General features: G+C 42.2%; 1 protein-coding gene across 2 annotated transcripts; it reads right to left on the reverse strand.

The window, feature by feature from the left end:
• Positions 1 to 1,205: 1,205 nt before the first annotated feature.
• On the reverse strand, positions 1,206 to 14,158 carry shtn2 (shootin 2). Of its 2 annotated transcripts, none has more exons than XM_087836556.1 (17): positions 14,026 to 14,158; positions 12,982 to 13,031; positions 12,566 to 12,626; positions 12,276 to 12,370; positions 11,937 to 12,135; positions 11,715 to 11,812; positions 10,593 to 10,674; positions 10,059 to 10,153; positions 7,044 to 7,178; positions 6,803 to 6,956; positions 6,384 to 6,522; positions 6,111 to 6,172; positions 4,596 to 4,693; positions 4,446 to 4,466; positions 4,296 to 4,349; positions 4,002 to 4,152; positions 1,206 to 1,613 (listed from the first exon to the last, which is right to left on the reverse strand). In XM_087836556.1, exons 1-17 carry the CDS (start codon positions 14,063 to 14,065, stop codon positions 1,486 to 1,488), a joined length of 1,662 nt encoding a protein of 553 aa, XP_087692682.1. In that variant the 5' UTR covers positions 14,066 to 14,158; the 3' UTR covers positions 1,206 to 1,485. The 2 variants fall into 2 exon arrangements, with proteins under 2 accessions (XP_087692682.1, XP_087692679.1); XM_087836553.1 differs by having other exon boundaries at positions 1,206 to 1,643.
• Between the last annotated feature and the right edge of the window lie 1,411 nt (positions 14,159 to 15,569).

Here is a 15,569-nt window from a genome sequence, read left to right on the forward strand (position 1 = left end):
TAATTATTTTATTCCACAGCTTAAAGCAGTTTTTAAGCCTCCCCTGTAGGAAGCTGATGAATACAAAAATTAGTTTTAACCAAGAAGACCCGATCTCTGTGTTTGTTTCTGAAGAATGGGCCACTGGCTCAGTTAAATTTGATTCGTAGACTTAGAAGTGGGTTTAATAGCAGCCACGATTAGAGCTCATTGCAAGGAAATCAGCGCACATTTATAGTTAAAGAAAAACACATTAAGAGGAAAATTAATTTATATTATTTGGATCTCACCTCAGTGTGAGTCAATGACACATCTTTAATATCATCTGTATCTATAGGATTCTTTTCAGAGGGCTTCATTTCTTTCTCTCGCACTTAGACACGAGCTTTTGTGTGCATGGATTCAACAGCTAGAAAGACGCGAGTACACACTATGTCTCAAAGCCTGACACCTCCGAGACTGAGGTATAAACCAATAAAAAATGCATGATTAAGAGTGAAAAGGCAGACCTTCTGGTAAAGAGCTAAATAAAGTAAATATATAATGTGAAACAGTGTGAAGACAGTAAAATGGTGTCAAAGTCAAAGGTGGGAGTAATTTCATCCTCTTTTCAAACGCTTTTAACAAACGCAGATAGACAGGGAGGCAGGTAGCACAGTGTGAAGGTGCATGGATTCATTCATGCATGCATGCGCAGATATATATGCAGGACCTGTGTGGAGGTGAGAAAACAAAAGGCAGCCTGCTACATTTTAAAGAAACTTTCAGGGGGGACACACACAGATCACCCGAGGCTCTTATCTCAGCAGCACCTCTGGGCTCTCGGTGCGACAGCTTTAATGTGTCCAAATGAATGGCAGCCACTATTCTTCTGCTGGATCGAGCTTTAAGAGACAGACACCTTGGGAGAGGAGCAGGCAATCACATTCACGCAAGTGTTTTCTTTAATGGCTCGGGCTATTTTCCATCTATTTTCTGCACTTAGATCAGCTGAAATTCCAGTTTCTGAAAGGGATGATGCTGGCTATTAAATACGGCTGAAAGAGTGCCATTTCCTTTGACACGCAACGAGGTTTTTATAGACCTGGGTTAAACGGCATTTGAAAAAGGCTTTTCTCTGTTTTTCTGTAGCTGGAAATGCAAAATTTAATGTTCGTTTACAATATAATCCTGACCCTCGGATTCCCTCAAGGAGATAAAACAAACACAAGCAACTGCTGTCGGATAGAGAGCTGACAGCTAAAGTTTTTTATTTAAAATTTTCAAGAAGAGTCAGGCAGTGCTGGTTTGTTGTAAGACACCAAGGAGGCAGTGCATTTAAATACTGAGTCAGTGCAAAGATGTAAAGATCAAATGGATTCTTTTAAAGTCAAACATGCGTAGTTTGCTCAATCATCTTTGGTCTATTGTCATATAAACCTGCAGTATCATAATAACAATAATAATAATAATAATAATAATAATAATAATAATAATAGCAACCAGCATGTCCTCCTCTCACAGCTCTCAGGCTTGGTGACTGATGAACAGTGCTGATGCTCTGATGCGAGAGTCTCTCTTCTCTCGGTTCTGCTTCAGCCTCCGGAGCACAGGGGCGCTGCCGCTCTCACCTGCCCAGGGAGCGTCGCCTGCCGCTGGAACACACAGCAAACCTGGTTGGACATCTGCACAGAGATCACCGCATATTCATTTTAGGCACGAGTCTGAAAATGGGAGCTAAAGGGTGGGCTAAAACCACTGAAAGCAGGTAGAGAATAGAGAGGTTTTCTCTGGTTAGGAAATATAGGTAAGTCAGAGGGAGCGAAATGGCTCTCGGCCTGAAAGGGAGCCAGTTATTTCTCCCTTTTGTGTCTGTATCTTTCCCTTTTAACAGTGAATTTGCATAACTTCTTTCCTTTTTTTAAAATAAGTGGATGAAGATCACCAGAAGTATTAATGCAAACAAATACTAAAAGCTGGCATCTAGAATTTCTCTTCTTTTTTTTAACTAATGAAAAACATCTAAAAGCATATGTCCTGGTTACATCCTGGTAGGCACTTTGCATTTGTAACTAACCTCCTGGTTGTAAGCCACCGACCACTCACATCTGCCCTAGACTCAGGTGCTATTTGCGCTAACACTTTGAGTTTAATGAAACGTGTCACGTGCATTTATTTTTGGACGACTAAGTTATAATCATGCTTCAAATATGCGTACCTACAGAGCCATCAATACTACAGAAGGGCTGGCTCGCATACGTCTTCAACCCAGCAGCACAGAAGATCTTTACAACCAATCAGCGTCACCTATTCAGTACCCTACCACATGTGAAATGTAGCCACAGTGAAGTTGACTTTTGACCTTTTTAGTTTTGTCACAAGCCGCTAGCGACATGGAGACAAGCACAAAGGTGTCCTTAGGTCTTGGTGCCAAGACGCCACCCACAGCAATCACGAGACAAATGTCACTCCCAGCTTGTCATTTATGCACAGAAACCCTTCTTTATTAAACATTTTAATGCAGTGGGTGTGTTAGTTTTGATGTGCATTGAACACACACATGCATTATTTTTCACTGTGCAGGGTTTGTGATTTAATGGGTATATTTCCAACGCTAAGATAAACAGCAAGTGAAAGCAAACCTAAACAGATGGTAAGAAATGGCTCACTGACAAACTGATGATCTGCATCACTGTCACTCCTACTTCCTCGCAGGTCTCGACCTATCAAACAGAACCCACTGTCGGACCCACGTCCAGTATTGCCCTGGCCGATGTGTTTAGGCGCTAGCCCTTTGTGCGCATTTCTCTGACATCATCAGCTTCAGACAAAACGGCAGGATCCGATGTCTTGAGATAAGAGCAGGTTGATATAAATGGTAACATCTTCATCGTTCTACACTATCAGACATTTCTGTGAAATTGTGTCTAGTTGGTAAATGAAGTCTCCATGTAAAGTCCAAAGCTGTTTTGTGAGGTCAGAGTAACGCTGACCGTCCACCACCAAGTTCCACTCATCTTTGAGTCAAAGTGAATGTTTGTGCCCAATCTGACAGCATTTATGAGACATCAGAGTGGGACATATGGAAGGCAAAGACCGATCCACTTAACCCTTATAGTTCAGGTTGATGCGCCCCCATTTTAATATATGACAAACATTTGAACTAAATCCAGATTGGAGACTCTGGTCCCCCCAACCTTATGTTTGAAATACCTGGCATAGAAATGATATGTGGTGCACATAAGCAACAGAGGACACACAGAAGTCAGAGGGTGCCTTGAGAGACAGTGCCTTGGCACAGACATACAATCAGAACTGGTGGCATGGTGGTGGAGTGGTTAGCACTGTCGCCTCACAGCAAGAAGACTCGTGTGTTTATCCTTGGTCGGGCTTTTCTGTGTGGAGCTTGCATGTTAAACCCATTGAAGCAGGTTTTCTCTGGAGACTAAGGCTTCCTCACACACTCCAAAGACGTGTTGGGTTAAATGGCGATCTAAATTGGTCATGGATGTGAGGTAAATAAAGAGCCTCAAGTGCACACAGTTAAAGTGTGACTTGTAGTTAAAAGAGCTTTGAGTGTTCTGTAAGGCTAAAAAAGTGTATTCATCTGTTTGTGCTCGTGCTTTGCACCTGAAAGCACAAATAATGTAAGAAAACAATCTAATAAACAAATTAGAATCAATTTATTGTGATCTCATTGTAATCTAAGCTGATTAAAGAGTTCTAGAAGGTCATAAGATTATAAAAGCACCTGAGCTGTCATTTTGCTGAGTGTGGGAGCACACGCACAAAACCAGTATTCGTTTTGGCAGCTATGTTTTCATGTTTTAGATAGAACAAAATCGGATATTGTGTGATAATAGATGCTTTTTTCCAAAAACAAGTGTTGTAAAACCTTTAAAAAATCACTCTCTGTTCTTTGAAGCCTTAATTAAGCATTAATCATTCATGTATTAATGGCAGACAGGCCATTTATAATTAGCCAGCGTCACACTGTGAAGGTATAGTATATGGTTAAGAAAACACCATGCTTGTCAGTGTACCCTGTGGTTGATTTGAGGGTGGTGGTTCCTGATTGTCTCCCATGGCTCTCCTCCTCCTCTGGAGCACCATCAGGAGCTCTGCTTCGCCCACATTTCGGCCAGTTCCCCTCCTGGATGGCACTCTGCGGAGGTGCTGACGCGTCATGTTGTCCTGATGTATTAAATAGTTAAAGATGGATCAAACACAGCAGATCAAGCTGCCATGCATCGCTCACGGCTGTAAGGTTTTTTTTTTCTTTTGCAACACGGATGTGACTTTCAGCCCACAGTGAAATTTGATTTTATAGTTATTACCAGCATTCCTTTCAACTCCAGGATGGCTGACTTTCTGTTGTCACTTTTCTGGTCCTGTAAGAAAAGTGTGGATTGCAAAAAAAAAATCTGTCACTGACACAGATCACAGCTGTGTTATAACAGAAAATGAACAACGGCGGGATAACTGACCTTCCAGGAACTGTCGTCCTCCTGTGGGAAGAAGTTAGATGGTAGTTATGAGACAGAGTTTATATTTATTTCTGCAGGTTATGCTTTTTTAACAGTTTCTTTGGAAAACACTGATATATCAAATGTCAATTCACAGTGCGATTTTTCTACCTGTATTCTCTTCATAGGTCTCAGGACGATGCCTTTCTTTATTCTCTCCATCATTTCATCCACTGCTCTTGCCTTCATGTCCAACAAGGGAGCTGCTTCTTAAGTAATGAAAATGAATATTGGTGCTGAGATGGCTTTCTTAGTCTTCTATGACAGTTTTTTTTAAATCAGTGTAGTGTATTGTCCCTATTTTGACAACTTCCACTATTTAGGTATAACATTATGACCGCCTGCCTAATATTCTCCTTTTGATGTCAAAACAGTCCTGACCCATCAAGGCAGGGCCTCCACTAGACCCTGTAGCTGTGTGAGCAACAGATCTTGCAAGTCCTGTAAAAAGTGATTTGGGGCCCCCATGGACTTGTTTGTCCAGCACATCCCACAGATGCCCGATTGGATTGACATCTAAGGAATTTGGAGGCCAAGTCAACACCTCAAATTCATTGTTGTTCTCCTCAAACCGTTCCTGGATCATTTTTGCTTTGTGGCAGGACAGATTATCCTGTTGAAAGTGGTCACAGCCATCAGGGAGTACTGTTAACATTAAAGGGTGAACATGGTCTGCAACAATGCTTAGGTAGGTGGTACATTTCAAAGTAACATTCACATAGATGACAGGACCTGAGGTCTTCCAGCAGAACATTGCCCAGTGCATCACACTGCCTCCGCCAACTTGCTTTCTTCCCATAGTGCATCCTGGTGCCTGGTGTTACCCAGGTAACTGATGCACACAACTGGTCATCCATGTGATGTGAAAGAAAATGTGATTTCTCAAATCAGGCCACTTTCTTTCATTGCTCCACGCTCCAGTTCTGATGCTCACATGCCCATTGTTGGTACTTTCAGAGGTGGACATGGGTCAGCATGGACACCCTGACTGGTCTGTGACTTTGCGGACGATACTCAACAAATTGTGATGCTCTCTTTCTATCAGAACGTTTTCAGCTATTTTTTTCAGCTACACAGGTCAGCCTTCACTCAATGTGAATCAATGAGTCTTGGCCATCCATGAGCCTGTCACCGCATCACCGCTGTTCCTTGGACAGCTTTTGATAGACACTGACCACTGGAGTCTCTGAACACCCCACGAGAGCTGCAATTTTAGAGATGTTATGACCCAGTCATCTAGCCATCACAGTCAGTCAAACTCACTCAAATCCATACGCTTGCCCATTTTTTCTGCTTCTAGCATCAACTTTCATGGTAAAATGTTCACTTGCACCCAAATATTTCCCACCTACTAACAGGTGTCATGATGAAGACATAATCAGTGTTATTTACTGCACTGTCAGGGGTCTGTGTATATTTGCGTGTTTTGTATGTTTGTTCCATCAAATGTTTTATGCAAAGATGAGATGCTGTAGAATTACTGCCTGAAAAAATTAAGATGCTTTCCAAGAACACAGGACATATATCAAGATGAGGGATCTCATCGATAATCTAAGATTAAAGCAGAGTCCCTGTTAAATCTCAGTGCTTTATGCTGAAGGTTATGTTGCGTGTGGTTAGACGTACTGTTTAAATCAGCAGCAGCCTTGGCACCATGTTTCTTCCTGCTCTTCAGGAAATCCTTAAAGCTAGCGGGAGGCAAAGAAAGGGATTAAGTCTCTGAAATCAGTCGACCATTGAGTTTTACATATGGACATTTAATATTAAAACATCATCCTCACCAGCATAATCACAACCAACTTAACTCAGCTGATGTGTATTCAATATCTGAAACCATCCTGTGAAACTTAGACTTGTATTCTTAGTAGTAGACGAAGCTATGGCTTTAGTTTTTCATACTTGGTAACAGTAGTGGGAGGCAGAGGAGGTGGAGGAGGCGGAGGAGGGAGAGGAGGCAGTGAAACGGAGTCAGGAATGGCTTTCTCTCCTGGTTCGTCACTTTTATCATCGCTGTTGAGTGTCTGTTGTAACTCTTTCACTAAAAAGAAAGAGAATAGAGAATGGGAAATAACAAAAGCTGAGATGACACTTAAAAGCCTCTTTAATGCACCGGTGCTCAAACTGATGAGGCACAGGGGCACGCTGGAAGCGAATCACTGGTTGCACATCCGTTTGAAGGTGATGACCTCCGATCACTGCTTCAAGAGAACCTGAATATTTCTAAGACATCAGAAGACTTTTCTAAAATGTATTCCATGTCATGTACAGTTATTTTGTTGTGATTAGATAAGGTCGTATCTTCAGGCACAAGGGAGTACCTTCTTCCTGGAGCTGGGTGACCAAGCTGTTAGCGTCAGATAGCTGAGTTTCTAAAGTCTTCCTCTCCTCCTCGCTCTTCTCCAGCTGCTCTCTCAGGTTCTGCAGCTCAGAGAGGGCACTGCTCTCCTCCACAGCGCTCTGGCTCTGTTTTAACTGATGACAGGAGAGGCATGATGAAGAAATCAGTTATTTCCACTATGTTCTGTTACCGTAACACTCTCAGTGATCACGTTTACCCACCCGGTCCTGGTAGTAGAGTTGTATGTCACACAGGGCTGTGCTAAGTTGGGATATCTGTTGCAGTGCCTGCTCCAGCTGCACCTGCATTTTCAGGTCTGTCTCTGAGGCCTGGGCCGCCTTCTGCTCCAGGATCATCTGATGGGGGACAAATGGAGCTTTGACAATTTCAACACATATTTGGATTCTTTGTTTCTAAGAAAATGGAAAAAAAATACATCACTGACAATGAACCATAATTAGAGGAAAGATGAAGTGAGATCTAAAGGACTGGTTGCTGATTGTCTCCCAGCAGGTGGTTTTCAAACCAGCGTTTGACTGAACAATGACTTGGAAGCTTTGTTGCGTATTACTCATCGGCTTCACTGAAGAGCAGCGGCAATGCGAACAGGGTTATTTTGCTGTGAGACAAAGCATCATTGTTCTCGCATTGTGACAAAAAAAATGTCAGACTTTGCCTTGAATCGTTTGGAAAATGTGCTTCTTTCTTCTCTGCTGTGGAAAATGAATACACCAGCTGTGCTTAATCATTGCTGTGTAGATCTCCTCAATCAGCAGAGTGCTCTAAACAAACCTTTTGCTCTTTTGCACAGGCGTTTGTGACATGTGTTAATGTTGTGCTAGTTGCGCACACAGTTATATAGGCAAAATGCTGGGTTTGAGCAGATTTGATTAGTTTTCGAACAGATAACGGAGGCACAGTTAGCACTGTTGTCTCACAGCAAGAGCCTTCTTGGTTTGAACCTTCTGAACGGCTGGGAGCTTTCGTGTATTCGTGTGTTGACCATGTGACAAACCAGCAGCTTGTCCAGGGTGAGCTGGGCCCCTGTGATCCTCAAGCTCCTCTATCCCCAACTTGGATAAGTGGTTAAGAGAAGTAATGCACATGTGTAACCAAAAGAAGTGCAGAATGATCGTGCTTCGCAATACTGCAAATGTTACTATTGATCTGATACCAAGTAAATACAAAGCCAGGATTGCTGATACCAATACCGATAACAGTACCATAAAGACAGCTTATGTAGGACAGAGCAGTTTGTCGTGATTTATAAGCTGGATGCTAATTCTGAACACATTTTTATAACCACTAAATTACTGTGTTTTTATTTTCCACAACAATTAGCACAATTGTGTCATGCTGGTATCGATCGAATACCAATACCAGCATTGGTATCGGTGCTATTGATATTTGGATCGAGGAGCCCGCCTCTAATGCACACAGACTGTTGAATTAGACACAGGAAGGATCAGTCATTCAGAGAGAAGACAGAGACAGGAAATCAAGGCACGGGAGACGCGCAAGGAAAAGCAGTTGCCAAAGTAAAACAGGAAGTGGAAGCATGTAGGACAAAGAAAGGCAGGAAACAAAAACAAAACATGAACAATGGGAAAAGAACAACAATGACATCAAAACCGAGAACCAACCCTACTGTGTTACATTGCATTACATTACAGGACCACAGCTGAGCAGCTGCTGTTGATATCATCTGTCCACATAGTGTATCTTGTAATGTGTTCCCCAACCAAATCACTGTAAGTGACACAAAAAAAAAAGCTGACCACACCTAAAGAAGTGTCCTGACAGAGATAATTATAACCTTAGAGATGGTCTGGTGTGGTGGTGATGGTTAATTTAAATGACACAAATATCCAGATCCAAAATAAAATCAGCTAAGAAAACCTGCTACGTGTTATTTTGTGTGTAACTGCCCCTAATACCCTTTAATTCCCCCCAAAACAATACAAGGGACGTGACCTCGGTGCACTCTGCTTATAATGGGCGTCTCTCTGATAGATTTTCTAGATTTTTTTTGAGAGCAGGTCCGTGATCAGAGAACAGGAAGTGCGAGAAAATGAGGTTTTCATTTCTGTGTTTTTACTATCGGGACAAACTGAAGCAGCAGCTTGGTGTCGGAGCATGTGGCACGAGGCTCCGCGCTGCAAATTACACCGCTTCAATCTGTGGGCTCCCTTTAGCAGAGAGCAATTTTCACACAGCAATTAGCACAATTATTTCATACATACAAACACACACACACACACTGCAACACAAAGGAACAAAGAAGCACACACAGAAAAAAAAAAAAGCTCCAAATCGTTTCCTGTTTGAGGCCCCCGCATCATTATACCACCGTGCATCACATAGGAGAGGTGTGAATGGTTGTTGTTTTCAAAACACATGAAAACAGACAAATAGTGGTGCACACAAGAGGCATTCAGCGCAGGGGGGTCTTTTACCATGAATTGAGAGTAAAGGGGCTGAATTGTGTGGAGAGTCGGGGGTCCTTTTCACAGGTAAGGACCCCTGTGAGGAAGCCCATTGTGCGCCTGTCCAGTAAATGGAGGAGGCTGCGCACAAAAGCGACAATTGCTATATGCTCGGCAAAACATAAAGGTGTCAGGCGAAGACAGGTTGTGCTTAAAGACCACTATTCTCCTTCGGCGGCAGTGATGACCACTAATTATGGCGCAGGGAGGGGCTAAATGGGAAGAGAGACAGCTTTTTTTTGGGGGAAAGAAAAGCCCTTCATTATGGGAGCAGCTGGGACTGCAACAACTGTGCTGTGTGTGTGTGTTTGTGTGTATTCTGCTTGGGTATGTGTGTGTTTTTTAAGTGAATTGATGTTTTTCGTCAATGTGTACAAGTGCGTGTGCGCTTTTGTCTTGTCTCTTCATAGAGGCGACGCACATTTGACCAAAGTGTCGTCGGTGTGAGAAACGATGAATGGAGACCCCTTGTGCTGTCCCGCCACATCAGCTGCGGTGCGACAGCAGAAACGTGTGTGTGTGTGTGTGTGTGGGTGGGTGTGTTTGCATCCCCTCCCTCCCCTTTCACTGGAGTGTCCGTCGGTTCCCCACACCCGCCCGAAGGTCAGCGCTAACACTCCTTGTCCCGTTCCTGTGGCACGACCTGTCACCCTCAGTATATATAGGTGTGAATATATGACAAAATGTTTTGTCCAGTGCTGAAAACACACACACACACACACAAATACACGCACACGCATGCGCTCGCACCTGGGTGGCTAAGACTTCAGCGTGTTGCCGGAGGCCCTGCTCCAGCTCCAGCTTCTGAGACATTTCTGTGAACTCATCGGTGACAAGCTGGGACACTGGGTGTGCACACGAGGGGGAGGGGGAGACACGCAAAACAAATATTAATGACGAATTTATGATGCTTTTGATTTAGAAGCAAGCAGACTCCTGTTTGCATAATGGTTTGGGATAAATGTCATTTATGAATTAAAAATACACAATGTACTAAATATGGCTCAGATATGTCTATAAGATGGGAAAAAAATTGCATAACTAGAAAAAAGTGGTGTGTGTGTGTGTGTGTGTGTGTGTGTGTGTGTGTGTGTGTTGGTTTGTGTGTAATTTCAGCGAAATGCTCCTTTAATTGCACTCAAAAGCTGGACTGTTGTTACACTGAAAAATTAATGAACCACAAAAATGAATAATCTCAAGTCTGTTGATTCATGAAAGGATTTTTTAAGTGAATCAATAATGAAAGTAATCTTCAGTCTTCAGTCTCATCTAATCAGGACTTACCTCGTTTGAGTTTATTTACAGTCTTGCTTTGTTTGTTCAGTTTCCTCAGAATGGCCTCCTTCTCTGCAACCTCCAGAGCAAGCTACACACACACACACACACACACACACACACAAACATACACAGAGAAAACACAAACTTCAACTTTATGATATGTTATAGTCTTATGGTTTGATGATTTACATTTGTTTTTTTGGAACAAAGAAGCAGCTGTAAGGTTCACTTTCACAAAGCAGCCAGTCCCTTTGACTGTAGATGAAAGATGGATGTCACTCGCTGGTTTGCAAAGTCTTGTTTTAAAGCATTGAGCTTTTTGAAACTGGACTTGATGAGCGAGGGCAGTTCTGAGTGCTGGGAGAGACGGTAGGTGTCACCACTCATTACAGCGTCATGCAAACCTTTTTTTAAAGTTTCTCCAAAGAATCTGATTCATACTGTTTCAACATCTCCTTCTGAATCATCTTTGAGCTCCTGTGCGTGGTAAAAACTGTCAGAATCATGTCTTCAACCTGGCCACGGCAAAAGCACCAGGAGATAAAAATCAAAAAAGTGCACGACAAGCTCACACCAGCAGATTGCAACAGCCACAACGGGTGAAAGAAGGCTGTTTATTGACCTCCTGAACACTAATTGGAACCATAATTTGCTAAATGGACAACATGTATTATTCAATAAGACTTTAAACAAATGATTGAGACCATAGAGTGAAAAAGTGTTTACTCAGGGTCGGGGTAAAGGGAGCCACAGGCCATTTTCCCATTAATTCCATTACATTTTATTTTATAGCTAGATGAGTCGGCCCCTGCTGGCTATTAGAAAGAATGTAGCTTTAAGGCATCTTTACATACTGTGTTTGGTAGGATTCTTTAAGACAGGGGTGGGGGTCTTGCAGGTTTTAGATTTGTCCTTGATCCAACACAGATTATTTAAATGGTTAAATGACCTCCTCAACATGTCTTGAAGTTCTCCAGAGGCCTGGTAATGAACTAATCCTTTGAGTCAGGTGTGTTTGCCCAGGGTGAGATCTAAAACCTGCAGGACACCGGCCCTTGAGGCCTGGAGTTCCCCACCCCTGCTTTAAGTGCTCAGACTCCACAAATAGAAAAACACTGTCTACATTACCTGCTCTCTGAGCTGCGTCTGCTCACTGGAGAGATCCTCCACTTGTTGCTCCAGTTTAAGCTTCTCAGCCAGCAGACCGTCAACAGACGCCTGCAGCTCTGACACACATGACAGGAACAAAAAACAAAACAAAACAAAGCCAATAACAAGATTTTATTTTCTATTTTTTCCCATTCTAATTTCAAAATAGCTGTTTTCATATTATGGGTAGTGCCAGCTAACCTGTGATCTTGGCTTGACTCTCAAGCAGCAGCATCTCCTCGCTGCTGCTCCCTCCGGCACCATCCACCTCGTCACCATCCACCTCATCACCATTAACCGCAGGGTCAAAGGTCACATCAGGCAGGTTCTCAGGTAGTTCAGCGATGAGTGGCATGAACATCTGGCTCTTTCTCTTCAGGACTTTGTTCTCTTTGGTCACCTGGGGAAAAACCAGATCAAATAGAGATCTGATGATTCAGGTGCAAGGAAGGGAAAGGAAAGGAAAGGAAAGGAAAGGAAAGGAAAGGAAAGGAAAGGAAAGGAAAGGAAAGGAAAGAGTCCAGTAGTTAACAGACATACTGTGAGAGCCAGTGCCTCAGCGCTCTCCCTGCAGGAGCGCTCTATCTGGAACTGGATCTCCAGCACGTTGATCTCTTTCAGGAGCTGATTGGAAGCTGATAAAGAGCACAGTGGTCAGTCACGAGCTCTTCATATAAGCATACTGAAGAGGATACAATCATTCAGAAAACACACAAAACAAACACATTCATAACAATTTCCTGTGCGAAAGCTCCTCATTTATTTGTCCCACAGTTCTGTCATTTAAAAAACATGTAAACAACGTTGATATTTGAAGTGAAGAGTCTCACCTTCCTCCAACTCCGACAGCCTCTGATTGGCTTCGTCCCTCTGCTTCTCCAGGATGTGCCACTGGCAATCAAATGTCAACCAGCAAAACGGAAGAAAGAGATCAATCAAGCAACGGCAGATTGACGCAGCTGATTTTTATTCACATTTTATTCCATTATCAGACAGCTGAGGTGCCAAATTACGTTTCAACGTAATCACGTTTATGCGCTTTTTAGACCATTTTGATTTGGCAATTTTGTTTAATTTTTGTGTCATTTCATTTTTATCCTTTCTCTATAATAGCAGGCTCTTGGCACACGGGGAAGATTTCTAAACCAGAGTCAGTCAAATTTTTTCCTTCCATCAAGCTAGCAGTACACCAGCCTGAGCAGGGCTCAGCGATCCCTCCTGTGAAAGGTATCAGTCACATCAGTACCTGAAGGTCTTCCTCATCTTCGGAGGAGAAAGCACACTCTTCATCCGAGTCTGCGGGCAAAAACATGACACTTTATATTGTGAAATGGCAGCTGAAAAAAAAAGACACTGGCAGACGACCAAAGATCAGAATGAATAGAAGAGAAACTCCATGAGGTTGTTGTGCTCTGCGAGGAATACGGGAAGTGGAAATCACATGAGGAACCTTTAAAGGTTTTCGCTTTCCATGGCCTGTGACTCACTGAAGTTTCCCATTGTTACTTCACTTTGTCCTACAGACTAAGGAGTCAGCAGTGTTGAAATCAAATAAAGAATCCTCTTTCTTGCTGAGCGTCAGACCAGAATAGTGATTCCTGTTGCAGCACATTACCTATGAAACCAAAACTACTACACTGCTTGTGCAGGTTAAACAACACGTGTAGCAGCACCTCCAAAAGTCACAGATTAATCCCTCATATGTCTTTTGTTTAAGCTGTTTAAAAACTGAGGTGTAAGAAACTCACTGCCAGAGAGGCCGGCTCCAAAAGCAAGTCATTACCAACAGACCCTCACATTAAAATGCTGAGCTTTAAAGCAGAAAAACTGTTTTTCATCTCTGTACGACTTCATGACAGCTGTGCGAGGGTCAAAAAGGATTTAGCTGCAATGAGATCAAAAGTCATGGAGGTTATAGCTGTCTGCTAGGCCCCACCTGCTCTAATGAAATCTACCAAACTGGACCGCATGACCATGTTTTGTGCGCAGGGCCTTTTGGAGCGTTTCTTTTGAAATTATATAGCAAATAATAAGAATTGCATTCTTGTTAATTATACAGAGGATTCAGGGTGAGTGAAAGTTTAGCATTATTTTATTTTACGCAGTAGAATTTAGCTGGTAACAAAAGCTGTTGTAAACAATCAAACACAATAAATGTGCATCAACTAGAAAACCTGCACAATGAACATCCACGCAACGTAAACGTATTTTATTTTTCTGACGTTTTAAACGCTGAAACTTTTATTTAGCTCCTTCAGCACCTCTTTAGGGCCAGATTATTGAGTCTTACCTGCAGCCGCAGTGTCCTCATCCTCATCTTGTACCCACATCCTGCAATGCTTTCAACTTTTCGCTCTTTAGTAAACAAAAAAAAAGAGCTACACGTTCCAGCACACACACAAAAACACAACTTTCTCCTGAACAGCAATGGCTTTATTATGAAAGAAGCAAAAGGGAATTTCAGCTTAAACCCTCCCCCACTTCCAGGATTCGAAAAAGAGGAACCTTCCCCTGGCGTACGGCCGAAAGCTTCTTACTAATCACAAGACCACGTCTCCAGAGTTTATGAAAAGGATGAGATTAAATCTTAATGCAAATAATGATGCTGGATATTACAGATAACACCCCCCACCCATCCCTTTTTGTTTCATATAATATAAAGGGGGAAAATCCATGCATGTGGTCTCTAAGGGAGGACGCTGTCTCTCTGCTGCACGATCAACGTCACTCAAGGAGCCGAGGCAAAGGCAAAGCTGCTTTCACTCCTCTATCAGCATCTGCACTCAGAGTTCATGACCTCTGAGGCATCAGACATCTGCCACAGGAGCCACGTTTCTGCGTAATAATTCAGGAGATGACAGCGATGGGTGGGAGCATGATGGTGATGCTGATGACACGTATTTCTCTACTGTGAATCATATAGAAACTTCTAATTTCTGAACCCTCACTCCTGTTTTATTCACCCACCTGCCTTCTAGGAGTATATTTTTAGGAGTTCCAAGCTGGGCGGGTCGATGATTCAGGGTGCACGAGGGGTCACATGGAGATCACAGTATTTTTAGTGTTTCTCCTACTGCCAGAAACAAAGCAAAGAAAAAAAAACATGGCTTTCCATCCTGCTCAGTCTACTCGTTTCTCCTGAAAGTAACAAATACACATTTTTACAGGGGTTCTTTAGCAGATTGTCACAAGATGTCATAAGTTAAAGCGTAGTAAATTGAGCATTTTCACAGTATGCTGCCTTCAGAGAGACTACATATATACATATATATATACATATATATATATATATATATATGTATATATATATGTATATATATATATATATATATATATATATATATATATATATATATATATATATATATATATATGTAGTCTCTCTGAAGTATGTATGTATGTATAAAATTATCTAATATTGACCTTCAAACCTTATGTTTCATACCTAGTTATGTACTTGTCCACAATTCGTTGTCTCCTTTAAGCTATAAGGTAAAAGAAAAAACAATCTATAGCACTTCTTTGAGTCTTTATTTATTCCATAATTACAGCTATTATTGTTGGAAGAGAGTCAAATAATGCTCCAGGAAGCCAGCTTGTGAAATAAATTAGCAAAGTGTCCACTGGCTTCTTTATTTTATGTCAATTAAAATCAGAAAGTAGTTTCTCTTTAAATCCCTCGACACGCTGGCATTCATCATTTCCAGCACAAACACTGGGACAATGATTATTTTCAATAATTCCTGATGAAAGCAGGACGCTAATCAAAGGATCTCATTGAAATGCTTTTCAATCACTTTCGGTGCGCATATGCAGCTCAAGTACAGAGATGTG

Source organism: Neolamprologus brichardi, chromosome 3 (genome assembly GCF_056152115.1).
Source record: "Neolamprologus brichardi isolate AB-2024 chromosome 3, ASM5615211v1, whole genome shotgun sequence".
Classification (NCBI taxonomy): Eukaryota; Metazoa; Chordata; class Actinopteri; order Cichliformes; family Cichlidae; genus Neolamprologus; species Neolamprologus brichardi.